This window comes from Vespula pensylvanica, chromosome 9 (genome assembly GCF_014466175.1).
Source record: "Vespula pensylvanica isolate Volc-1 chromosome 9, ASM1446617v1, whole genome shotgun sequence".
NCBI lineage: Eukaryota > Metazoa > Arthropoda > Insecta > Hymenoptera > Vespidae > Vespula > Vespula pensylvanica.
The window spans coordinates 1,590,829-1,616,581 of NC_057693.1; the positions used below are offsets into that span (position 1 = coordinate 1,590,829).

The window sequence follows — 25,753 nt, forward strand, 5'->3', positions numbered from 1 at the left end:
AAACGAGAAAGGCAATATTTTATGTTCCAGTAAAGTCGAATACGATTGGCATCGTATTTTGATACCGTGTCTTTTGGGATTACTCCGTACGCCTGGAAAACTACGTATATAACTCACGTTGATTAAGACGATCGAATTCTATGGTTTGACATTTTCAGGCTAATGAATTGAAATCTGTAATGTCGTTACGATATATCTTTATCTAGAGTTAAATGAGCTTTTATGAAGCATATCAAGATGTTTATAAAAGAATATTAGATATCTAAAGAATAAAGATATCTCAAAAAAGGGATCTTATGAGGTAAAAGTTCAACGGACAAGTAGTAAAGCACACGTGCGGCAATAATCTGACGTCGGTGGGTAGATCAGTAGTACGAGTCAATAATAGAGAATACAGGGCAACGAAAGGAGATAGTGCCGTTTATATACAGACATATGCGGCAAAGTTACACATCTCAAATGAACGGGAGAAAATTTACCTCGTTTTTTTTTTAATTAATTAAGAGATGAAAAATTGTAAATACGGTATTAGAATATCAAATTCCTCATGTATGTTAATTATAAAAAGAAAAAAAAAACAAAAGAAACAAAAGAAAAGGTACAGGGTATGAAATGGCTCATTTTATACGAAGAATGGTAGTCGTTAAATATATTGACTGTCGATAATTATAATCAATATACATAAACGTATTTACAATAATAAATGCTTAATCCTACCATGACAGCGTAGAAAGGAGGTCACTTAATATTTGCGTCAAAATTTAGGATCGAAATTCACGTGATCGCAAAACTATTAGCTAGAAAATCGTCTCTTGAACCTAAATTTCATCGAATACAGTCTCTTCGAAGTTAATTTATTAATATAATTATATTTAATCCGCTATTATTCTTATTTGAGAGATTGTTTTAAACACCGTCGTTTTGTTCTAACATACCTTAGCGAAAATCGGTAAGTAGAAAAAGAATTATTACTCGTACTTTGTTCGACAATGTGATTTCTGTTTAATCAGCTTTTGAATAAATTAAAAGTTCAAGAAGAACGATAATTTCTTTCTTAATTTTATAGAAGCTCATAGTATATACAATGTTAGAATATCGTTAACACATCCAGCACACAATAAAGCTGTTTAATTTCGTTTACACAGTTCCAAAATTGAACTAATATTATTTGTGACAAACAGATATGTATATATGTATATACATATATATATATATATATCCACATATCACAATGAAGAAAATAAAGTGCATAAACTCTTCACCAATTCGTTCTACAATATACTTATACTAAATTCGTGTAAAATAAATGAGATATAAATGTAAGATGAATGATTACATCAACGATACTCATCGATCACTGACGATGCTTCTTTAAATATTTTAGTACAAATGGTCTTTATTTTCATTTTTCATTTTCATCCGAAGATAATTTAGCTTTCATCGAATCGTGATATGCGTCCAATAATTCTTTAGGACTTAATTTCGAACTGATTGCCTTATAAATCTTAAGTAATTCGTCTCTTTCACTTTTATTTTCGAGATGCGACAATACTAATTCAGTAGACCACAGCTTATCGAACACATCTTGTATAAGATTTGGATTCTGTAACTTGAGCGTTTCTGTTATGTCAGTTAAACTACTATTTTGCAAAGCAATATCCAAAACGAGTTGTGGTGGAATTAATTCGTCGTTTGCAACTGTATGACTAATTATTACATCCATGGGAACTCTCTTTAACATGTCACTAAAACACGATAGATCTGTCATAGGAGTTTTAATACCATCATTCTCTTCCTTTTTCAATATCACCGATAACATGGCAGCCAGTTCCGAAGATGTACATTTTTGACATACAAAATCTTTTATTTCTTTAAAATCAAAGATGTTCATGCAGTCGCTAATCGTAATTTTCTTCCGATATGCGTTAAGAACTTTATGGAAGAATTGTTTATCGCCACTAAAAATATCGGGAAGTCTTAAAAGAACTTTATTAATGCCGCAACCACGACATGCAGATTTTAATTTCGTTTCGTAGTAGCTTCCGTTATTGTCAAGTCCAAGCAGTTTTAACGTTTCCTTTTCAAATTCTGCTTCTGGCAAAGCTCTCGTTTTCATCTACACAAATTTTTTACATGAGATTATATGATTTATATGAAACCAAAGTAACATAAGCAAAACTTTTCACTTATATTTCTTACCTTATAATGTGCAAGTATACTTTCAGAAGTACTTCGTTTGACAGCACTTTGCATTACTAAATTAACATCGATTTCATCCAAAAGATCTTCTAATGCCATTTGAGCTTCGACTGATTTTGTTGCTACATTTGGAGACTTTGAAGATATCACAGAATCAGTACAGACACCGACAGATTTAGTCGTACGTTTTGAATCGATCGTTGATATTTTAATAATTGATGGTATTTGAGATGAAACATTAGAGTTGCTTGATTCCGTTCTACATGCATTATCTGTATTTGTGAATATTTCTGTCTGGCAGGACATGTCAAGTACTTCCTTTTGCAAATTGCAATTTATTGCTTTAGTGGCAACCGAAAGACTAGAATTTAATTCAAAAGAAGATTTCGGATTTTTCATTACTAGCAAACTTTTATTTATGTAATGTTGCAAAATTTTCTTAACAAACTTAACTTTAGAATTACCCTTTACAGGCATTCTATTTACTTCACGACAGGTCAATTGTGCAAGATGACCGACAGTAACTATGTTTCTACTTGTAAAATAAGAATTCAAAGGTTTAATCCACGACGGATAAGTTAAGTATTCTGTTATGACATTGATAGGATCTTGACAGGACGTCAATTCTAAACAAACCGGTTCTGTATCATTTAAAAGTTCTGGATTAGAACTTTTGAGGCTAGATTCGCTAGCTTGGCTCATAGGTAAACTCCCAAATATTGAATCGGTTACTGGTAAAGTATCTTGGTCCGCAATTGGTTCTGACGTTTGTGTACTAGTTCGTAAAGGTTTCCCACAAAATACGTCATCTGAATTCGCTGTAGAATTCAAACTAGTAATATTTCCCACATCTATCGTATCTTCTAAATTTTCTGCATTAGTTGTAATATTTAACTGTGAAAAAATCGCTGAATCGTTTTCATTAATCACATTTTTATCTTCGGTTTGAGACTGCCCCGTATTATCTTTATCATCCGCACTACCAAACATATCTTGCTGAGTTGCGGATTCTTGGGATTGAAATATTTCGTCATTTTTAGTCGACGATGGAAACTGTGCCTCTTTAGGAATAGCCGCCTTTTCTGCCATTTCTAATTCTTGAGACAAATCAAATGCAACCGCGGTATATAACTTTGCTTCTGAAGTTTCGTTCATGTTCTCTGAAAAACTACAGGTTGTATGATCATCTATTACCATATTGTCATCAGTATATTCCAATTCCTCCGCTATTTTTGTTAATAATTCATTCTCTCTTTCACATTGTAAATCGACTTCACATCCGTAATCTGGTTGCATTTCAACATTCTTATCCTCTTTTTCCGAATCAATTTGAATGAATTTAAGTTTTGTTTGCTTCATTCGTAGCGGCGAATCCTTGCGAAACAATAAAATACGAGAAGATAATTTAGTTGCTTTATCAGGAGATTCAGTAAGCGTAATCTCATAACCCATTTCCTTGGAAACTGGAGGGTCAGCGAAACTAACTCGTTTTCTCTATAAAAAAGATAAAAGAATAAGTAGATATTTAACCAAAGACATATAAATAAATAAATAAATATATATATATATATATATATAAAAGAAAATTGATAATTCAAAAGAATACCTTGTTTGATGCTGTAGTTTCTAAATCACATTCTGTTATAGCTAAACGATGACGTTTAAGAATACTAGCACTAGGTGATGCAGTTAATGATGGCGGATTAGCACTGGACCATTCTAGCATAGGTAATTCTGTTTTTTCCTGAGACGGCGATAAACTTCCGTCATTTCCTTTCTCAACTGTATCTTCCAAGCTGATTAGCATGTAATCAGGTATTGTTTTATCTATATTGGAGGAAAGTTTTTCACCGTCATTTTTTAAATTACAAAACGATTTAACTGGCGAAGATGAAATGTATTCTCCAGATTTCATATTATTAAATATTTTTTCTTGACGGCTACTACATGGACCTCCGATTTTATCATTATCTTTAAATATCGTAATTTTATCTTTTTTCGCTATATGCGTCTCGTTTTCTCCTTCTTTAGATTTAATCTTCTTTGCTATTACATCCTCGTCCGCTTTTACATTTTGACTATTAGTTTCTGTTAATATTTGTTTCGTGACTAAACCCAACATATGAGCTGCGCGACCTCCCTTATTTGGATAAGTTTTTAACTTTAAAAGTCGCTTGATATTATTTTTAGGTGATGATACAACCATTGCAGATATTTTATGTGTAGGTGAACTATTTGCTTGCGGTACGTCCGAAGATGTCTTCCTCTCATCTTCACGCTGAATACATACAATTTCATGATCCGAAGAAGTATTTACAACTGTTACAGTGTTATCCTCTATATGTACTGTCTCGTCAATTTTATCATCGAGTTTAGGGTCATCGTCTGGAATCTTTTTAGGCACATTAGGTATTTCTTTTGTACTTTTCTTTAGTGTAGTAGATTCCGTCGAAACATTATCTTTATTACACAAGTTATAAGATTTCATGACCGGAACGTTAACTATTTTATCGATTTTATCGATTTTAATAAAACATTGTTTATCGTTATATTTTCCTTCCAATTTTGACATTGCATTTTCTTCTTGTGAATTTTGTATAATCTCTTGAGTCCCATCTTCTGCGGATAATAATAGTTCCTCTTTATTTACTGTGATGTTATCTACTTTATTACTCTGTTTAGTATTCATTTCGTTCGTATTCACATCGTGTTCTTTAAATTTCTTTTTGCTGTCTTTTATTTTACCAACATTCAATGAAGTATCTTTATCTGTAATTTCATCTTGAACATCGACATTAATGTTATCTGCGATTTCAGGCAATACGTTTGTACATTCTTCAGATTTAGAATCTCCGACATCAGGATTACTAGTTTCCATTTCTACGGCATTCTCAGTCGTAGGTAATTCATCATTTTTATTTGTCTCGAATTTGAAACTTTTCTTATTTTTCTTTTTAAATGCAGACTGACCATATACATTCGGCTTTACTTCTTCAGTAATCTTCAAGTCTGGACTTTTTCGTGCATACGTTCGTAAGATTTTATTCTCGCAATTAGTATCTTTTAATTGTTCTTGTTGTTTGGATCGTCGACGATTTGGTAATGGACTGTAAAATACCATATTTATTTTTAGCCTCGATATCTCATTTTTCGTACGTTGGCTCAAGCATTGTTCTTCTCTTGTTCCCTCCAAATGTTCACTTTCTAAAGATGGTACGACGCTATCAGAGTCACTGGGAGTTTCAGAAATAGTATACTTTCTTCGCCTTCGTTGACACGTAGTTTCCTCAGAATCGCTGTCTGAAGCATACTTACGTTTTGTACCTCTCCTCTGTTTAGTTAGATTCGATTTTGTTTTCAATGTTTTTAACATTTTAGATTCACTTTGTTCACCCTGGACATTCGTTGTTTTATCAGAATCAAGTTCATTGGAACCTGTTCTCGTCGTACTATTGCGATTCCGTCGTTTACCATTTTCTAATACCGATGGTGATAATCGTTGTTCAGACTCTTTTTCATCAGGAAACTCATCTCGAGATTCGAAGTTTAATCGTTTTGCAACGGAATTTAATTCATCATGTTCATACGTTTCTTCCTTATCATCGTCGAATGATGTTCCCAATTTGTCATTTGATATCAAACTGGTCTGTTCTTTCGATGAATTATCGTTCGTATTATTGTCAATACATTTTTTAGACGTACTGTCCTCACTTAACAAACTTGTAGATTGTACTGGTTGAACACCCTGTTGTATGGCTTTCAAATCAGTATTACTAGTAGTGTCTGTTTTATCAATGACACTGTACTCCGTAATTGTAGAGTCAATAGTATTTTCTTTGTTAGCATCATGATCGATATTTTCTTCTTCCACAGTATCATTTTTTTTAGCATCGTGTGTATAATCTGCTTCATTAATACGTTTACCTCTTTTATCAAACCATTCCTGCAAATTTTGAGTACTTTGTGAAGATGATTGTGAAAGATCATTATACAATGCAGGGATGTCATCTCTTTTCTTTTTTAATATTTCTTTTTGATGCTCGGTCAAACGATTCACATCATATTTTACGTCTGTTTTAATATAGACATATTCCTAACCAAACAAATATACAACATACAGAATTTGTTTTGTCCAGATATAGATAAAGAAAAAAAGAATATACCTGGGTCTCGGGATCAGACATTGATATCCTTTTTTCATCATTCTCTTTCTGTGCACTGGTAAGTATCATCTTAGGACTTACAGATTTTCTATTTAAAAAACTCCCTGCCATCTTCATTTGTTTCGCAGATTTTTCTTTATCTCCTATCTTCTTTTCTGCATTGTTTAACTTGAATGGTAATTTATCCGGTTTTATCCTCTTTTGTATTTCCTGCACTATGCATTGTCCTTTATCATCGAAATTATTTTCTTCGCCTAAGAATGACAATGTGTGCGTTGCTATTTCCATGTTAGAGTGGTTTATAGATTGAATAATGATTTCTTTATATAGCGACAAAAATTCCGAACTATAACTCTTTTCAAGACCTTTAAAAATACTAATTACGGTCTCCCACAAATTCGTAATCTACAAATAAATAAATGATAATATTAATAAACATTAAACTATGGAGATAAAGTACTGCATGAAATTCATTTCTTTGATTGTTATACTTCTTTCAGTGATGTTCCTGTTGAAGATATGAGTACAAGTTCGATCACTGGTTTTACATACTGTAAACACAATACTGCCTTTTTTAGATCATGGCCATATACAGTAATAAGCACTACGGATAATGCTTTCAATGTGATATCACAGTCAATAAATTGTGAATTATTCAAAGTAGTTCTAATAAGATCTATCAAAAATTCCACAACAGATGGTATTTCATTGCAAGCTAAAAATTAATTTAATATACATAAATACGACGAGATAAATTCCACGTAAATTATTATAGAAATCATATTTTGTTATCATACCAAGTAAAGAACTATAATTTAAATTATTCAATAATGTATCCAAACAGGTAGTTATGAGATTATTACAATCCTTATTTTTGGTTAAGCAACCCTGCATCATTTTTATGGTACTTAACAATATTTCATTAGATTTTACTGTGACAATCAAATCTCCTTGTAAATCGAATTGCTTATATAATTTTTTCCAAGTCCCACTAATTTCTTGAACCTGTTAATACATCGTGTTTAAATGTACTTATTAATTTTTATTAAATTTATGGTGTTATTTAATATGTAATTATATAGATCTAAAAACCTGTTTTAAATCCTTTAAAAATATATGCATAAATGGAAATTTTAAAATATATTCTATAGTCTTAAAATTATGTTGAGCAGCATTGCCTTCATTGATATTACATGAATCTTCCATATATTTTGTTAATATTTCTGCTACAATGCACCATATCTCAGGTATAACAGTTCTAAAAAAATCACAATAATAAGAGATATAAACACAAAATGATGTGCAATTATTTGCTTTCTACCCAAATTTAATTAACTCACGTTGATTTATCTTCTACATTAACTTGTGTAATTTTATCTAAAACCGTTTTCAAGAATTCCAATATATTTGAACAGTACTCATTTCCTATTTTAGGTTTAACACATTCCCATAATAAGCAATTAAGTCCTTTACAATGATTCCTTTATAAATTAAATACCATGATAAAGTCAACTCATTTTAACATATTTCGTATTATTTTGTAAACAAGAAATATATACATATAAATAATACTCACTTCTTTATTTTTTGTAATATTGATATTGAAAAAAGTTTAAATAATAAATCTGACAACATTTCACTGTGAATTTGAATATCCTTATTAAAATTAGGTAAATCAATTATGATAACATCAAGAATCAGATCTTGAATCATTGGCTTATCAGCAATATGATTTACCAATTCATTTATTACTAATAAAATGTCTTTATAAACGAGATCCTGAAAATTATATTTAATTATTATATATATACAGCAAAAGGTATAGAATTGATATTTTTGCTTCTCACCTTTATTTCTGTCTGTGATTCTTGAGCAAAGTTAACTAAACTTGACCATAGAAGTTTCCCTACTTGACATCTATTTTTCATTTCTTTATCATTAATTTGGCTTAAAATAAGTAAAGCTTCTCCAACACTATGTATGATACTTTTATAACATTGTTGAAAAATTGTACCACATATACAATGTGGAAGCATTTCTTCTAAAATTGGTGTATAAAGCATATGCTTTTCTTGTTTTGCAACAAGCAGTTGAGATAAAGCATCCACAGCAACTAATTTTGTTTTAAAAAATCTCTTGCCAGGTGAAGCAACATCGCATTTAGATGAAAGTAATGGTGTATCTCCAAGAGGACCAAAGCAAAAATTCAAAAACTGCGTTATCACAGGATCAACAAATTTTCCGATATCTTTATAAAGTTTAATGATCAAATGCCACCAAACTTCCAATTTAGTGAGCGCTATTAATTCAGTCTTACTATTTTTTGCATTTAATGGTATACACAACAATTTTATTCTTCTTGTAGTTCCAAGTTCTTGGGAATCTAAAGCAAAATTGTCTATCAACAATTTCCATGAAAGGAAAGCTTGCCTAAAAAATAATAAATACATTTTTAAGAAAAATATTATTTATTAATAATGTGAACAATCAATATATATCAAACCTCCTTATAACAGCATCTGAAGATTTGAAGGCTCTTTCCTCAACGCTGAGCAAATTATTTATCAAACTTGCACCACGATGAAGGTCGGTACCAAGCAATTGAACGCTAATATTCCATTGAACAGCCCAATCAAGTTCACACGCTGTTACTAAAAGCTGCATTCGTTTACAATATATAGATTGTAAATCTGTTTTATATTGTGTCCAAACATCTGGTAATTCATTACGAACATGTGTAGACAAATTTGTTGTGATTGCTTGCTGTAAAACTTTTAAAGCTGGACTGCGTTGTCTCTTATGACCCATATAAGCTAATAGTACAACTTTCTCCATTAGTAATTCATCAAACTATAATGACAATATATACAAATTAAAATTTGTTTGTAATACACAATATAATTCTTCGCCCATACTAGAATATTTAATTTATATACCCTTTGTATTTTATTATCTGCCATCTCATCAGCTACTTTGTATAGTCTCCTCAACAAATTAAGACTATAATTAATCATTTCTTCTTCAATTTTCTGATTATTAGATAATACTTTGTTTTCAACTTCGGTTAATTTTTGTAAATTATCTGTACATGCTGTTGGTAAAAGCCAATTCATTGTGACAGACTGTATAGTATGCATACAATCATTTAATAAATGAAAAATTGACTTATCATTGGCAGCTATTAATATGGCTATATCATCCACAACATCTAGTAATTTAAGAATTTTTAATCTAAAATCATAACAAATATATAAATAATATATAAAGCAAAAACAATAGATGCCATTGATTTAATAACAAGAAATAATCCAACCTGTCCTTTCTATTTATATGTAACATTGATTCAAATAAATTTAATTTGTGACTCCTGAAATTTTGCACAATACAAGTAAGTGTATCGTATGCCTCATGTTGTATATTTTGATCCTTGCTTGTAGAAGCATCTACAACTAACTTGCATAGATCCTTATATTGCTCTTCCTTAATATTATTCGAAGATTCTAACTTTTTAAAATTACTAAAAAGAAAAATTCAATAAAAATAAAAAATTTACTCCGTTATGAGAGATGTAATTGTACTTGTAAATAAATTTTATGTATACATTGGAATCAAATGATAATGTAACTATTAAGTCGTAAAAAATGATTAAAATGAAAGAAATCGGAGATTTTTGGAAGAAAATCAACTAAATGATATAAAAAAATTCTAATAGCGTTACCTGCGAATATAGGTTAAAGCCTCTCTCTTTTCCTTGTTGCTACTAGTTTCCCGTAGCATTTTTAGAATCTTCGGGAAAGATTGAGTTACAGTAGCCATATCTTTACACTTGTTGTTTACAAAAACTTTATCGATATTTAAACATCGCTTCACACCCGTAGCGTCCTAAAGCCCTAAAAGAAAAGAGCCTTACGTACTTGCTTGATGAAAAAATTTGCGCGCGCGACTAATGCGATAACAATTTCTAGTACTGTGGATAGCTTCACGAAATTCGATTCCAATGTATTCTCGATCGTTTGTTCAACATATATGCGCAAATATATTCGACGAAACACTGTATCACGCACAATATGTTAAAATCCTAAAAAGTAGTACATCGATTACTTCAAAACCAATAATGAATTTATCTATATCATTCTCTCTTTATTTTGTGTTACAGCTGTGCGAAACAAAAGCACTAAACATTTGTTGTTTTGGAAGCAACGCCAATAGCTTCAATACCAACGTTCGGCTGCACTGGGCTGCACTCACTCACGCTCAACTCTCTCGCAATCCCTCACAGTCAGATCTACATGTTTATCGTAACGCATATTTCCGTTGCATTACATTTTTGAGAACATTTTTTTTATTTGCTAATATCTGAAACTTAAACTATTTCGGACTAAAACAATAGGAAGATTGAATTTTTATTTATATCAAACTTACTGATTAGGTTATTTGTAATAATTAATTAAAATATATTGTTTCCCCGTTTCTTTACGAATACGATGAATTTTCATAAAAATCTCTTAAATAAACATGTACTAAATTAAAAATAATTTGAGACGACAAAAAATAAATTATAATATTTATAATGATATTATATATGTGCGTGCAATCACGACATTGGTAATTTAGCATATACAACGAAAAATGCATTGGCGCCAAATTTTTTCCAAGCTTATTGCGACGCTTGTGGAACAGATGGCGTTACATTTGCAGCACAAGAAATATTCTCTCTGATTGGTAGAATCTTAAATAAATAGACTCCATTATTTTAAAATGAGTTTGCTATTGACCAATCCGGAAACGCGTTATATCAAACAATTCAAACGCGATGTTACATTTCAAAACATTTTCAGTTATACTTCCAGTAAACTGCGGAGAGTTATCGAATGCTCGTGGACCAAGCTCTTTTATTAAAACTAATATTTTACGAAGAAGTATTTATAAATTATATTTATTGACATATAATATGGCTAATTATCAAGATCGATATAAAGCAAATAATGGTTTCGGAAACATACGAAATAATCGTGCTATTCGTGCTAGAATATGCGAAATTAAGCGTAAAGAACAGAGGGCTGAGGATTTTTCAAAAAAACGAGAATTAGAAGTTGTTACTGATATAGATACGGAAGGTAATGTGTATAATTTTTATAATAAAACAAAAATTTTAATGATCTTCGAATGACTATATCATGTGATGTACAAGATATGTGTGATGTAATTTATGAGAATCCTATGAAATGTATCTTTGTACTTCTTGTCAAAATTATCTAAAAAACAGAAATTATTTTTTACTTTTATTAATTAATTTATTTCCAGTAAAGATAAAATATTACAAAAAGCAATTAAATACTCTTATAAGATATTTGTATTCAATTATGTAATTTATAATTATATTAATTTTTTCATTATAATTTTATAGCTTCTTTTGTATTATTTTTTGTATTATAGTTCGTATTCATTATTAAATTACATTTTTATAAAAATATATTTTTATTGCTCAGATGACAAGGATAACAGATACCGCAAATTATTGAAATGGAAAGCTGAACGGGATAGACTTAAAAAAATGGAACAGAAGAAGAAAAAACCTGTTTTCAAAGTGGGTGTAGTTCATCATAATTACTATTCTCCCCCAATAAAAGATTCTAGTATACTGCCTCATACCAAATCATGTTTGCATAATTATAAACAAGTTACACGACCTACGTTACCACCAAAAAGAGTAACAAGAGCTACTGAAAAACGTCTTCTTAAGAAACAAGAAATATCTACAGAAGTACCACCAAGACAAAATGTTACAGGAAAAAAACAAGAAAAATTATTAGGAAAAGATAAAGAAAAAAATAGTATAAAAGATGAACAAAAATCTTTTGCACCTAGTAATTATAAATTTACTGCTCCAAGCGGAGTAACGAGTATGCCTTTATTTGGTCGCGTGAGTATGATACATACACCTGTAAAAGTTTCTACGCCAATGAAAAAAATGAATAAAGCAAAAATATCTTTATTGAAAGAAAAGTCAGAATCATTGGATCAAGGATATGATGTACCAACAGGTAATATAAATGGTCAAATACCTAATGTTAACATAATAAATGGTTCAGTAGAAGGAATAAAATTATACTTGTCATCTGATGATAATGAAATGACATTTGGCTGTCTTGATAAAGAAGGAGAATTTCTTAGAAATAGTACTTTTTCCAATGATAGTAATTCACAAACGATACCATCACCTGGCAATATTTCAGCTATCATAACAGAAAAAGAAACAACCAAAAATTCAAGCAATAGTAAAATTAAAACTTCTTTTTCAAAAAATATTTCTAAGAAAAAAATTAAAAATAAATCTCCTAAAGATATAGATAACAGTCAAACAAAAGCAACATCTCCTTTAGCGACTGGTGATACTACATTAACTGAAACAAATTTATCTAAGGATCCAGTATATTTTTCGCCATATATAGTATCAAGTCGTGGTAAAAGTAATGCTAGAAAGGAACAAAAAATACGTCGTGGTATTGGTTCTCCATCTGATAGTATTCCTACAAAAGAAACAGTTATGAAAACTCTTAACATATCAGTTGAAGAGGAAGAACGTACTGCACAATACTTTGCTTTCATATTAAAAAAAGAAATAGACAGACTTAATGAACTTTGCAAAAAATGGACAGATATACAAACAGAGTCAAATATTACAGAAGATGCTCAATATCAAATTAATCAAGCTATAGGACAAACACGTTTGTTAATAAATAAAAAATTTGAAAGATTTCAAAAACTGGTATCAGATTGTGAAACTGGTAAGGGAGAAATGTTAGTTACTTGCAGAGATTTACAAGGATTCTGGGATATGACATACATGGAAGTAATAAATTGTGATACACGATTTGAAGCATTAGAAAAACTTCGTGCTAGAGATTGGGAAGAAGAAGAAATAGCTGTTACCAAAGTTAAACCTAAGAAAAAAGTAGTATCAAAGAAGAAAATTGTACCAAAAAAGAAAAGTTCAGTTCAAGCTTTTATCTTGGCTGCAAAACAAAAAATGAAAAATAATACAGACAATTCAAAAACGTTAGAAGAAAATGTAAATGAAAACACATATAAAGCTTTAACTTCCATAAATAATATTAATATAGAAAACAAAAATGAAGTCTCAATCAACAATAATACTAGACGATTAAAATCTATGGACTCAAAGAATGAATTATCTGTCTCTGCTAAAAAGATAAATTCTAGACAAAGTTTATTACATAAAACTCTTTTATCAGAATCATGTAAAACTATAAAAACTCCAATAACTATAATGAAAATAAGCCAAATGTACAAAACTCCAAAAGTTGAACTGGATGATTCTATATCATATATTAACTCTAAACAAACACCTAGTAAGAGCATATTAAAACGTACAGATGATTTTTCAATAAATGATATACGTTTGACAAAATCTATGCAAAAAGTTAACTTTAATGACCATGTGGTCTTAAATGAAGTGCCTATTGATGAAGTCCAAGACAATTTGGATTTGGCTGCCAGATTAGCTAGAATAGACAATTATGACTTAGATTCTGAATACATAAATTATAAGGTAAAAACTGAAAAAAAACTTAATTTCGATGATAATTCTTTTCAAGATTCAGAAAATGACTTACAATTCAATACTAATCAATTACTTTCATCGAGTGTAACTAACAAAGAAGATGATATTCTTCTAAACCTTGAGACAAGTGAACAATTTGTCACAAATACTTCACCTGAAATTCAAAACATATTATTAAACATATCATCAGAGAAATCTGCAGAAAAGAAAACAAACATGAGAACTCTTAGAAACAGGACTGTTGTAACAGAAAACTCTGCAAAAAGAATGTCTACAAGAAGTAGAAAAACAAACATTAAAGTAAGTTATAAACGAATTTTTTATAATGTAGTAATATATTATATTACTATATGGTTTATTAAAAAGTCTTAGCATATCTCATTTCAATTCTATTTAATAATATATTTTATTTAGGAATCAATTGATGAAAAAGATAAAGATAATCAAAAGGAAAATAAGAGTCCTGTGAAGTCAAAAAAAGGATTACAAAGAATGTCAAATAAGCTTGAAGAAAAAGAACTTATAAAGAAAGAACCCTTCAATGTCACACAAACAAGTGCAAAAAAGGAGCTAAGAAGGTCTTCTCGAAAAAGTGTGAAGTTTAATGGTAAAAACAGAATAGTAATATGATTAAATAAACACTAATCTATTGTTTACAAAATAATAATGATACTTTGTTCTAGCTGAAGATTGCAGTGGTTGTGTAGAAAATAAAATCACACATCCAATGACACCACATGTTAAACGTAGTAAAGGTAAATTGAACCTAAGCTACTTGCAAGAAAATAGTACATTTATAGAAGCTCCTTCACCCAATACAGATTTGATTTCATGGGATTCTCCAAAAAGTAAGTAATATATAAATTCATTATTTATAGTGCATATACTAATAATTGTATCCAATTTCAGTTCCTACTAGAGTGAGGAGATCTGTCAGAAATTCCAATAAGCATATACTTTAACAATGTGTATTGTATAATTTTTGTACATATACTCTTTCACTTATCAACTACTTTGTTATTTCCATCTATTTCTTTTGCATAAATCAATATTATATTAAATTTTGTCAAAAATTGTTTTTAATTAAATATATGATTTATTAACATTAATTGTTTTTGACAAAACTAATTTTTGGTGGTAATGAAAGTATGATGATATATTCTTAATAATTTCTGTAATATATACTATAAGTATATTATTACTAAATCTGTAATAAAAGGAAATTTATATCTAATATAATTAATTAATTGAACCACCATAATCTTACACTGTTATCTCTTTGTACTTCCTCAATATCATAAATCCTTTGTCCTGAACTTGTTGCTATAATAGGCAAACTTTTATGTACACTCACACCATTCACACAATCTTCTGATACTTTAAATTCATATTTTGGATTCACATCTTCCATTTCAAATAATTCCCAAATAATAATTTTTCCATCTGTACCTCCTATCAAAAAAATAGCATATGAAACTTGTAGCTTTTAAAATTCTTAATAGCTTATTGATAAACAATACCTGATATTACATGGTGACCATTATTTGTGATATCAAATTGTATCTTTTGGTTTGTATCTGCTTGTCGTTTTTGAAAAGAATGAAGTAAAGCACCAGGATTACGAAGATCCCAACATAAAAATTCATTGTTACGTCTAACAGCAGAGTACAACTTAGTTCCACATGGACTAAATTCAACTTGCGTCACACCATTTGCTGTTTTAAAAGTACAGATTGGTGCATCTTTGTAAAGACCTAAATATAAAAAAAAAAAAAAAAAAAAAATAAAATAAAATAAAATTTTGAATGAAATTAAACCATAATTTTACTATCATAAAAGATATAAATATACTATTTTATGAATAAATTGCATACCAATACTTTTGGAGTATGTACCAAATGCCACCAAACCTGGCATCAATGGATTTTCACGAATACAAGATACCAATCCACTGGTATTTGGAAAATCTTTCTTGAAATTAATAGTTGTAATTTGTCGTCCAGGACGGTTTGTATCAAAAATTTGTAGACTATTTTTAAAACCACACAAAATTTGCTTACCAGAATCAATAAATTGAACACTAATGGAAGCTTTTACTTCATCAACGCTATAGAACAGATAATTTTTTAATTTATTCACTTTAATTTAATAATTAAAAGTACAATAATTAATACTAACTCATTATAAGCTCTGTAAGTAGCTCGCAATTTTCCTGTAAATGCATCCCATAAATGTATAGGACTTTCTTTGCTGGTACTAAGAAAGCAACATGTTGCAGGATCCCATGAATTCATAAAAGGATACCAACAGCTATCGTATATAAGTCCTCCTTCCTTAACGACTAAAGCAGCTTTAAGATCAAATGTTGTAAAATTTGATGGTATTTTACCAGAATACAATGTTGTAGGAAGCTCATATAAACGTATTCTAAAATCTTCTGATGGTACTAATAAACATGTACCATCTGGAGACCATTGGCAGCTTTTTGTAAAATTTTCACAGAATGCAGTTGGTTGATATTCTTTAGTAGCAGCACATATCAACTTTGGTGAAACAGTCCAATTGTAACTACAAAAAGAATCATTTGTTGTATTTTTAGAAGTTGAATCTAGATTATATACTTCAGTTTTCTCACATAAATTTGCTTCTATTTTTTCTATATTTAATTCAGAAGATACGCCTGATTCCTATAACATTGAATATATATATATTAAATAAAATAATGTAAATATCATTTTATATTATAATTTATTATGCATATATTAATTAAAAACATTGAAATAATACTAACATCTACATTCAATGCATGATCAATAGATATCTCATTTGTATTGTTTGTAATATTAGGCCTTTGGATTGTATCTACATTTGTTTCATTTTTTACATTAGAACTTTGTGCTTGTTTATTTTCCGTTTCTTTTATAAAAATAGGACTTATAGAAATATTTTCAATTGCAGGATTAATAAGTTCAATTTCCATATGTAAATTGTCTTCATCTTCAACTAAACTAGTTTTACTAATACTTTCATTCTCCATAATAAATATCTTTTTAAAAATACTTAGAAAAAACACAACATTATAAACTAACTCTAGATATATGAAAACACATAACTTGTATACAATATTATAGACCGACACACAAAATTTTTCCAATGACCACTGTAGCAGTGATACCAACAGGTTTTTTATTCTGTGTGATGAATGTAAATATTTTTTTCATTTTTGAACAATGTATGTATTTATCTAAATATTTTTTATATAATGATGATCATGATACTCTTCATTTACTTTAAAAATCGTATATAACTTGACTTTTGCCAATGTAATGTTCATTCAAAATATTTGATTCTTCATTTAAAATTAGCGCTATTCGGTTATCATTATTCAATCGATCGCGCAATCGCAACTTTCGTCGAATAAGGAGAAGAGACGGAGGAAGACATTGAGAAGTATGGTGTGGATTGTGCCTGTTTTATGAATTACTATTCTGTGCCAGAATAGTGGACGAGCTTCGGTAGTTTCGAGTTTATATAATTCAGTTAATTGTTTTATCCGGTGAGTTTTCTTGCCTTTAAATAAATTCTTTTTTCACTTAAAAATATTCAAAAAAATTTAAAGCTTGCTAAGAAACAATTTCCAAATTTCCAAAACTTTGAAAACGAAATTGATATTGCCATATTTGATTTTCAATAGTTATATAAATGCCCAATTTACCAATCAAGAATTTTGTAGAAATTAAAATCTGTTATGAAATGTAAATGATGCTATGTGTCTATCATTATGTAATGTTGTACATTTTGTTATGATGTCAGTTTTTAAGTAATCAATTTTTTTGCTGAAAATTAATCCTTCATTAAGCCTCATGAACAGATATTTCATTCAAAATAATTGAATTGACTGAGTCAATTCAGACCTATCTTTATATATAATCCAATAAATGTATAAATGTATAATATATAATGTGAATAAAACTGATCTTCTATTTATTTCTTTTATAAAATTACAGGAGTAACAATTAAAACAAATATGTTTTGCAATCGTATGTCTTCAATAGTTCGCCTTGCTGCGAAACAGCAGCAAGAGCAACAACGAGGTATGGCAACACTTCAAGCCATTTCTATACGTCTTAAATCTGTAAAAAATATTCAAAAAATCACACAATCCATGAAGATGGTTTCTGCTGCTAAATATAATCGGGCAGAACGTGATTTAAAACAGGCTCGTCCACTTGGTGTTGGCACCAAAATATTTTATGATCAAGCTGAGATTTCTGCACCAGCTGAAGAACCAAAGAAGCTAGTTGTAGCAATAACAAGTGATCGAGGTTTATGTGGTGCAGTACATACTGGTGTTTCACGTAATATTCGAGATGCCTTATTAGCAGATTCTGCAGAACGAGAAAATACAAAGATTATTTGTGTTGGAGAAAAATCACGTGCAATTTTATCACGTTTATTTGCTAAAAATATATTATTTGTTGCATCTGAAGTAGGACGTAAGCCACCTACTTTTAATGATGCAGCAAAAATTGCTATAGAAATCATGAACAGTGGGTATGTAGTAATTATTTAATATATGTATATTTATATATTCCTCAAATTTGTTATTGACTTATATAATATTTACAGTTATACTTTTGGATCTGGTCGCATTGTATATAATCAATTCAAATCTGTGGTATCCTATAGTGTTGATCAACTGCCTCTGTTTGATAAAAATGCAGTATTAAGTGCTCCTAAGTTAAGTGTTTATGATTCACTTGATGATGATGTTATACAAAATTATTTAGAATTCTCGTTAGCATCTTTATTATTCTATTCAATGAAAGAAGGAGCCTGCAGCGAACAATCCAGTCGTATGACTGCCATGGACAATGCCAGTAAAAATGCAGGAGAAATGATTGATAAGCTTACTCTTACATTTAATCGTACACGACAAGCTGTAATTACTAGAGAATTAATTGAAATTATTTCTGGTGCTGCTGCATTGGATTAAATATTCCATCTTGACACCATAATGTGTTTTAATATTAGCACTGAATAATAGAAGATAGAAAACAGACAGAAGGGGTATCTGAATAAGTCTAAAATATTGTAGAGAAACAATTTGGACTAATCATGAATACATACTGTTTTCAACAAATGATTGAGATTTCTGAATTACTAAAACTGCACTTCTATTATTAAGTCCATATGAATAAATTTATTAAATTATATGATATTATATTATATGAAAATAGTCATTTTATTAGTTTTCATGAAAAGAAGTTTATACATGTCCTAATCTTATATCATTGTCATTAATTATTCTTACTTGATAAAAAAAGACAATATTATCACGTTCAAATAGTTTATAATATGTGTTTTATATAATTTAAAGGATCATGTAAAAACTTTGCAAATCCTATTAACGTCCTTATTACTTATCTTTTTTTCACTTATATATATATATATACATACATATATTTCCATCCCAAAAATTATAATATAACCTTAATTATGATTATGTTAAAAATGTCATAATTATTTCAAATATTTAATAAAAACAAGAAATATATTATTTAATGTAATAACATCAACTTTTTATTTATTATCTATGCATTGTTATATATTCAAAAAATACGAACTAATTGCGCAGTCGCGTGAGATACATGAAACAAAGGTATTAACCTGCGTTTTCATGAACGTCGATACTACATTGAAAGCTATGCTAAACGTTTATTGGTCTTTATATTAATACAGATTTAATTCATAGTATGCGACCAATAATCACGCTTGAAAAAATTAGCTCTAACAGCTATTACTACAATGATGAAAATACCCATTGATAAATAAGATTGTTTTGTAACTTGATGTATCAGACTCATGTTAGTTTGGAAACGAACACAAACATTTATTTCGACAACTTAAAAAAGCTTATGTTAGAAAAAACATAGCTTGTTGAAAAAAAATAAATAATGGTAGGAAAAAGAGGTATTCTTGGCTTACGATTTAATCAAGACCAAGGTACGTATTGTTGTCTTGAATTAATGAAATTAATTCTTTATATCTAACATCAAAATAAAATTTCTGAATTGCATTATATGATATTGCATATGATACTTTTTAAAAACAAAAAATTACTACTTTACTGTCTATTTAGGATGTTTTACATGTTGTATGGAATCTGGTTTAAGAATATATAATGTAGAACCTTTAGTCGAAAAAGCTCACTTTGAACAGGATCTCATGGGTAGCATTGCAATTGGAGAAATGCTTTGGAGAACAAATGTTATTGCTATAGTGGGTGGAGGAACACGTCCAAGATTTGCAGAAAATACTGTTCTTATTTACGATGATCTTTCTAAAAAGTTTGTAATGGAAATTACTTTCACTAGTCCAATTAAAGCTGTTAGATTACGTAGAGACAAGTAAGTTGCCAAAGCTTTTCTACTTTACATGTATTTATTATGATTAAAAACTATTTAATGTAATAGAAATTACAAGAATATTTTTATGATTTAGGATGATAGTGGCTCTTCAAAGAGAGATACATGTGTTTTCATTTCCTACGCCTACAAGAAGATTATTAACATTGGAAACAAGAGACAATCCTAAAGGTTTAGTAGAAGTAGCTACTCTAGCAACAGCACAAAAGCAATTATTAGCTTTTCCTGGTCACAAACTTGGTAGTGTACAGTTGATAGATTTAGGTGCTACAGAAGCAGGAAGTTCTAGTGCTCCTGCCACACTTGCAGCCCATCAGGTATTAATTTAACATTCTATTGTAAATATAATAAATAAATATAAAAAAAAATTTTTTAATTTAAATTTTGATATTAGGGTGCATTGGCTTGTATTGCTGTTAATGGAAGTGGAACAATGGTTGCAACAGCTTCTGCTCAGGGTACATTAGTCAGAGTATGGGATTCTTTACGTAGACATTTACTTGTTGAGTTAAGAAGAGGTGCGGATCCTGCTACATTATATTGGTATTATTTAAAATTATATATATATCTTATATCTTTGCATTGCGATTCTTTCTAATTTGCAATTCTTTTAGTATCACATTTAGTAGAGATTCAGAATTCCTCTGTGTATCAAGTGACAAGGGAACTGTACACATATTTGCTTTAAAAGATACTCATCTGAACAGAAGATCTACGTATGTGAATACACTTAACTAACTTCTGAATCAAATATGATGCAAGCCTAAAAAGATTGACTTCTTTATAGTTTTTCAAAGATGGGATTTCTGGGAAATTATGTTGAAAGTCAGTGGGCGTTGGCTACATTTACGGTACCACCAGAATGTGCTTGTGTTTGTGCATTTGGTAGAAGAAGTTCTGTGATAGGTAATGCTTATTATTTGCATAATTCTTAACTTTTACTAATATAATATTGAATATATGTTCTTTTATTTTCCAGCTATATGTATGGATGGAACATTTCACAAGTATGTGTTCACTGCAGATGGTAATTGTAACCGTGAAGCATTCGATGTCTTCCTTGATGTATGTGATGATGATTTTTAACAAAACAATGTTATATTTACAAAAATTAAATTTTGTACATATTCAGAATTTTTTACTACAGTAAATAAAAACTTTATAGGGAAGTTAGCTAATTTCAATATATTTAATAAATAAGAAAAAACAAAGAATATCTAATTGTTATAAAAACTTTCGCAAACAATTTAATTTTGTTATTATTTAAATATAACAAAATTTGGTAAAGATTATTGAAAATTATATTAGATTTGTATCTTTCCAAGATCCTTTTATTATCTATTTTCTATCTTATATAATTTAATTATTTCATTGGTTATTATGTAAGATTATACTATATTTTACTTAATTTTACATTAAGCATTCAATATAATAAATTGATTAAATAACTTTATCAGGAGGAAGTTGTGTTCTAGCATGTTCTCTTATTGCCTCTAAAATTCAAGATTAACAATCAATAATGTTTCAAATAATTTAAATGAATTACGATTTATACATACTATAACGATCAATATTCATCATAGGGTGAATTAATATAGAGTAAATATATAATCCAATCGATCCTACAAAACTTCCCACAAAAACTCCATATCTCCAACCTTTAAAACGAGCCATCGTATCATACCTACGTTGAAAAACAATTAATACTAATAATATTAAATTTTATTAAAATTGTTAATTACAATTTTACAATAAAAATGATAAATTATCTACTTAAAATTAATTCGTAGGTTATAGTATAAATATAATAACCTTAAACTCCCGAATGTCACTGAAGTTATCTGATACTTTAATAACAGTTGGTAACAATAACCGGAAATTACACTTTTTGTTATGTTGTTAGACGTGACACATTGAAGGTCTATTGAATACTACTAAAGTTTATTGGATATTTATATCATTTATTTAATCCGTTAAAAGATAAAATAGATAAATCGTATACGTTTCTACGTATTTTATAAATTATAATCGATGATAGCAGATTAATCTTGTGACTTTTTATTATCGTGAAGTGTGTCGTCAATTGACAAGCCAGAGTCAGTTCCTGTTTTGCTTCTTTCTAGTTGTGTATTGCGTTGTAACAAGGCAAGTATTTCGTTATGTTTTAATAATTCATTTTTTCATACCTTAAATATACTTAAACTAGAAAGTTGTTTTCTTATATCTTTTTTTCATATACAGACACACATTTACATCCTTTTTAAATTATTTATTTTATAAGAATTTCGATGCACGTGGCGTTGCAAGATCGGTTATGTCGAACTTTGAAGTTTCTCACGTGCATTCACTTTACAAATTTTATATTTTAGATTACACAACCATGCAGCTCCAAATTCGTGGCCAGCAAACACATGTCGTTGATTGCCAGAACGATGAAACTATTCTGGAAATTAAGGTATGATTAATTTTGAATTTTTAGATTACGAATTTAAGCCATAAAATATGTGATCGCTGATTCCAGCCATTTTGCTAAGTAAAGCTTATAGATAAGACATCCTTCACTTGAAAGTTTTATCTATATTTTTATTTGATATTCTATTATATCAGATACAGTGATTGCATTAAATGATAATCTAACAATTGCATTATTTGCAATGTTAGAATGAGCAATAATGCTAAAGTAATAAGAAAACTTATTTAATTTATGTATGAACAAAAATTGTTTGTATACTTTGCTTTAAGTTTTCGACAATTCTGTAACATATTTAACGCCTGATGGGTCATTGAGGACTGGTAATCAATTTTCTAGATTTTATTAAAAATATTTTTAAAGGTTTATGATATTAAAAAAGTATTATGCAAATACATCAATTTGTGTAAAATCAGATCGATGTTTAACATGTTTAATTTATAGACAAAACTTGTTATAAAAGCAGAATATTATTACATTTTGCAGGAGAAGCTGGCAGCACTGGAAAACATTGAAAATGTAGAGTTTAATCTTTACTGTGCTGGCAGTCTATTAGAAAATGAAGCTGTTGTTGGAGATCTTCCATTTCACACGCTTGAATTAATAGTCCCCTTACTTGGAGGTAAATCTAATTATAATATTGATTTTCACTTAACTTGATTATTTATTTTTTTTTTTATCATTTTAACATTCCTTTTCTTATTTTTTTCTTTTGTTTTTAGGTAAGGTCCATGGTTCTTTAGCACGTGCTGGAAAAGTAAAGGCACAAACTCCTAAGGTAAATTATAACATTTATTATGCACTAATAAGTCTAAATTATAATTTGTATTACTCAAATTATAAAAAAGAATTAGTGCAATATTAAAAGCAGATTAAAGTGAAGTTAAGTACTGAACTTCAACTTAACTTTTCATGAATGTGCAACATTCATTCATATAAATCAACTCTTCAAATAAACTTATTAAATGTATTTTATCAGGTTGAAAAGCAAGAAAAAAGTAAAAAGAAGACCGGTCGTGCCAAGAGACGTATTCAATATAATCGCAGATTCGTGAATGTTGTTCAAACTTTCGGACGTCGGCGTGGACCTAACGCTAATTCTAATTCTTAAAGAATTTTGTTATGTATCAAAATAATAAAATTTTATTAAAGTAAATAAGTTATAATACAATTACCTGTCCTAATTAATTTCGACTTAAGTTGAATTTTGTAATTAAAAGAGCGTAAGACGTAAATAAAACTTTAAAGTATCATGATATAAAAATAGAAAGTTAGTTTTGTGAATATATTAACTTTTTTTTATTGTAATAATTGTAAGCATGGGTATCTCATTAGGATTGTATTTGACCATGGGTCATATGCAGTTATTGTCTGGAGAATGTAATCTTATGGATTAAAGATTTAAGATTTATTTTTTATTTATATTTTACATACAATAAAATAAGTTACATAGTATTTACTTTTTAATAACGCACGCTCATAACAGAAATATTTCAGCATATGACTATAATTATGCTTTATCAAAATTATCTTGGTAACAATAAAAATACTTTGCCAAAAATATTCTGGATTTCGATGGGAAAAAATTAATAATTTAATTTAATTGTATTCAACGTAAAATTAATTTATTTTATTAGTTTGTAGTTGTTCATATGATCAAGCTTGCTTTTAGCGCACTCTGAACGAAAAATCTATATAAGAGAATTTTGTCCAGTTATAATATATATATATGTGGTAGATGAATTCTGTTTGTTATATACGTTAACGTTATATTCGCGCAGTGCATAACAAATATGGCGAAATTGTTAGGTTTGGATAAGATCGGGAAACTATTCCAAATAATAAAACATAATAAAGGAATTATTAATTCTGTGAAGACATTATTTAGGTTATTATTTTTATCATATACATTTATATAAAAATATATCGAAAAAGCATATATAATTTCTCTTTTAGAATTGTGCAGCGATTGTGAAATTTTTTATGTCTATATTTATTTTTAATCTTTGAATTTAGCAAATAAATAAAATCATATGCAGTTTCATTTCTTATCAAAATTAACCTTTTTACTAATACTAATGTCAATATTAATGTTATTATATAATCAAATTATAATTTCAAAATAAAAAATGATACTGCATATGATAATTTAATGTATAATAATAGTAAGTAAATAAATGATTTAATGTAATAATACAGAAAATTTATCATGTAATTATGATGGTTTTCTTACATATTTTATTTCGATATAATTTTTTATGTTTATTAGAACTGATGAATTAAAAATAGGAGTCCTGATTGGTGAAGATAAATATGGGAATAAATATTATGAGAATAATGCGTATTTTGTAGGTAAGAGTTAAAAAAAATATATATATAGTATTTCTAAAGAAATTTATTAAGATATATAAATTATATGACTGAAATATATTTTAGGTCGTAATAGATGGGTAATATACGCAGAACATGTGGGACTAAATTACGATGCTTCACAAGTTCCACCAGAATGGTATGGATGGTTACATTATAAAACTGACTTACCACCCCATCATGATCCATCACGACCAAAATATGAATGGATGTTAGATCATGAACAAAATTTTTCTGGTACTTCAAAGGCTTACATGCCTTATACAACAACATCACCAAAAATTATACCTTGGAAACCACCAACTTCAAAATAGGGTTAATTAATGCTAGAGTAAGGTAGTCTACTACTGTTTCCATGATTCATATAATTAAAGCAGAATAATAAAGTGAATCTGTAGATATTAATAGATATTTTATTCTGTGTTATATATTAATTTATTGCTATTTTACGTTATACTATAAAGTATTATGATATATATGATTAATTTTATGATATGTGATTCATGAAATATATGATATATATACTTTATTAAAGATC

The 25,753-nt window shown here is 28.8% G+C and overlaps 7 protein-coding genes across 8 annotated transcripts; 5 read left to right on the forward strand and 2 right to left on the reverse strand.

Annotated features, from left to right (window-relative positions):
* Positions 1–620: 620 nt before the first annotated feature.
* Positions 621–10,705, reverse strand: LOC122632150 (telomere-associated protein RIF1). 2 transcript variants are annotated; one of them, XM_043818677.1, is made up of 15 exons: positions 10,331–10,704; positions 10,081–10,252; positions 9,676–9,879; positions 9,299–9,593; positions 8,866–9,212; positions 8,210–8,792; positions 7,939–8,141; positions 7,703–7,843; positions 7,455–7,620; positions 7,160–7,367; positions 6,854–7,077; positions 6,363–6,767; positions 3,806–6,292; positions 2,200–3,693; positions 621–2,116 (listed from the first exon to the last, which is right to left on the reverse strand). In XM_043818677.1, exons 2-15 carry the CDS (start codon positions 10,176–10,178, stop codon positions 1,403–1,405), a joined length of 7,569 nt encoding a protein of 2,522 aa, XP_043674612.1. In that variant the 5' UTR covers positions 10,179–10,252; positions 10,331–10,704; the 3' UTR covers positions 621–1,402. The 2 variants fall into 2 exon arrangements, with proteins under 2 accessions (XP_043674612.1, XP_043674613.1); XM_043818678.1 differs by having other exon boundaries at positions 3,806–6,142; positions 10,081–10,705.
* Positions 10,706–11,127: 422 nt separating this feature from the next.
* On the forward strand, positions 11,128–15,181 carry LOC122632151 (uncharacterized protein PF11_0213-like). Its single transcript, XM_043818679.1, has 5 exons — positions 11,128–11,479; positions 11,852–14,247; positions 14,362–14,554; positions 14,631–14,795; positions 14,857–15,181. Exons 1-5 carry the CDS (start codon positions 11,176–11,178, stop codon positions 14,907–14,909), a joined length of 3,111 nt encoding a protein of 1,036 aa, XP_043674614.1. The 5' UTR covers positions 11,128–11,175; the 3' UTR covers positions 14,910–15,181.
* Positions 14,900–17,100, reverse strand: LOC122632152 (telomerase Cajal body protein 1). The gene is made up of 5 exons (XM_043818680.1): positions 16,739–17,100; positions 16,126–16,634; positions 15,822–16,054; positions 15,468–15,701; positions 14,900–15,399 (listed from the first exon to the last, which is right to left on the reverse strand). Exons 1-5 carry the CDS (start codon positions 16,982–16,984, stop codon positions 15,191–15,193), a joined length of 1,431 nt encoding a protein of 476 aa, XP_043674615.1. The 5' UTR covers positions 16,985–17,100; the 3' UTR covers positions 14,900–15,190.
* A 248-nt stretch (positions 17,101–17,348) lies between these two features.
* On the forward strand, positions 17,349–19,184 carry LOC122632153 (ATP synthase subunit gamma, mitochondrial). The gene is made up of 3 exons (XM_043818681.1): positions 17,349–17,503; positions 17,955–18,501; positions 18,577–19,184. The coding sequence occupies exons 2-3, from the start codon at positions 17,975–17,977 to the stop codon at positions 18,941–18,943; spliced, it is 894 nt and encodes a 297-aa protein (XP_043674616.1). The 5' UTR covers positions 17,349–17,503; positions 17,955–17,974; the 3' UTR covers positions 18,944–19,184.
* Positions 19,185–19,738: 554 nt separating this feature from the next.
* Positions 19,739–21,548, forward strand: LOC122631797 (WD repeat domain phosphoinositide-interacting protein 4-like). The gene is made up of 7 exons (XM_043817899.1): positions 19,739–19,953; positions 20,090–20,357; positions 20,452–20,692; positions 20,770–20,918; positions 20,990–21,091; positions 21,163–21,281; positions 21,355–21,548. Exons 1-7 carry the CDS (start codon positions 19,905–19,907, stop codon positions 21,459–21,461), a joined length of 1,035 nt encoding a protein of 344 aa, XP_043673834.1. The 5' UTR covers positions 19,739–19,904; the 3' UTR covers positions 21,462–21,548.
* Positions 21,549–22,372: 824 nt separating this feature from the next.
* LOC122631738 lies at positions 22,373–24,001 on the forward strand. The gene is made up of 5 exons (XM_043817786.1): positions 22,373–22,520; positions 22,745–22,830; positions 23,332–23,467; positions 23,568–23,623; positions 23,825–24,001. The coding sequence occupies exons 2-5, from the start codon at positions 22,756–22,758 to the stop codon at positions 23,954–23,956; spliced, it is 399 nt and encodes a 132-aa protein (XP_043673721.1). The 5' UTR covers positions 22,373–22,520; positions 22,745–22,755; the 3' UTR covers positions 23,957–24,001.
* Positions 24,002–24,571: 570 nt separating this feature from the next.
* LOC122631737 (probable NADH dehydrogenase [ubiquinone] 1 alpha subcomplex subunit 12) lies at positions 24,572–25,620 on the forward strand. Its single transcript, XM_043817785.1, has 3 exons — positions 24,572–24,733; positions 25,115–25,197; positions 25,282–25,620. Exons 1-3 carry the CDS (start codon positions 24,639–24,641, stop codon positions 25,527–25,529), a joined length of 426 nt encoding a protein of 141 aa, XP_043673720.1. The 5' UTR covers positions 24,572–24,638; the 3' UTR covers positions 25,530–25,620.
* Positions 25,621–25,753: the final 133 nt, after the last annotated feature.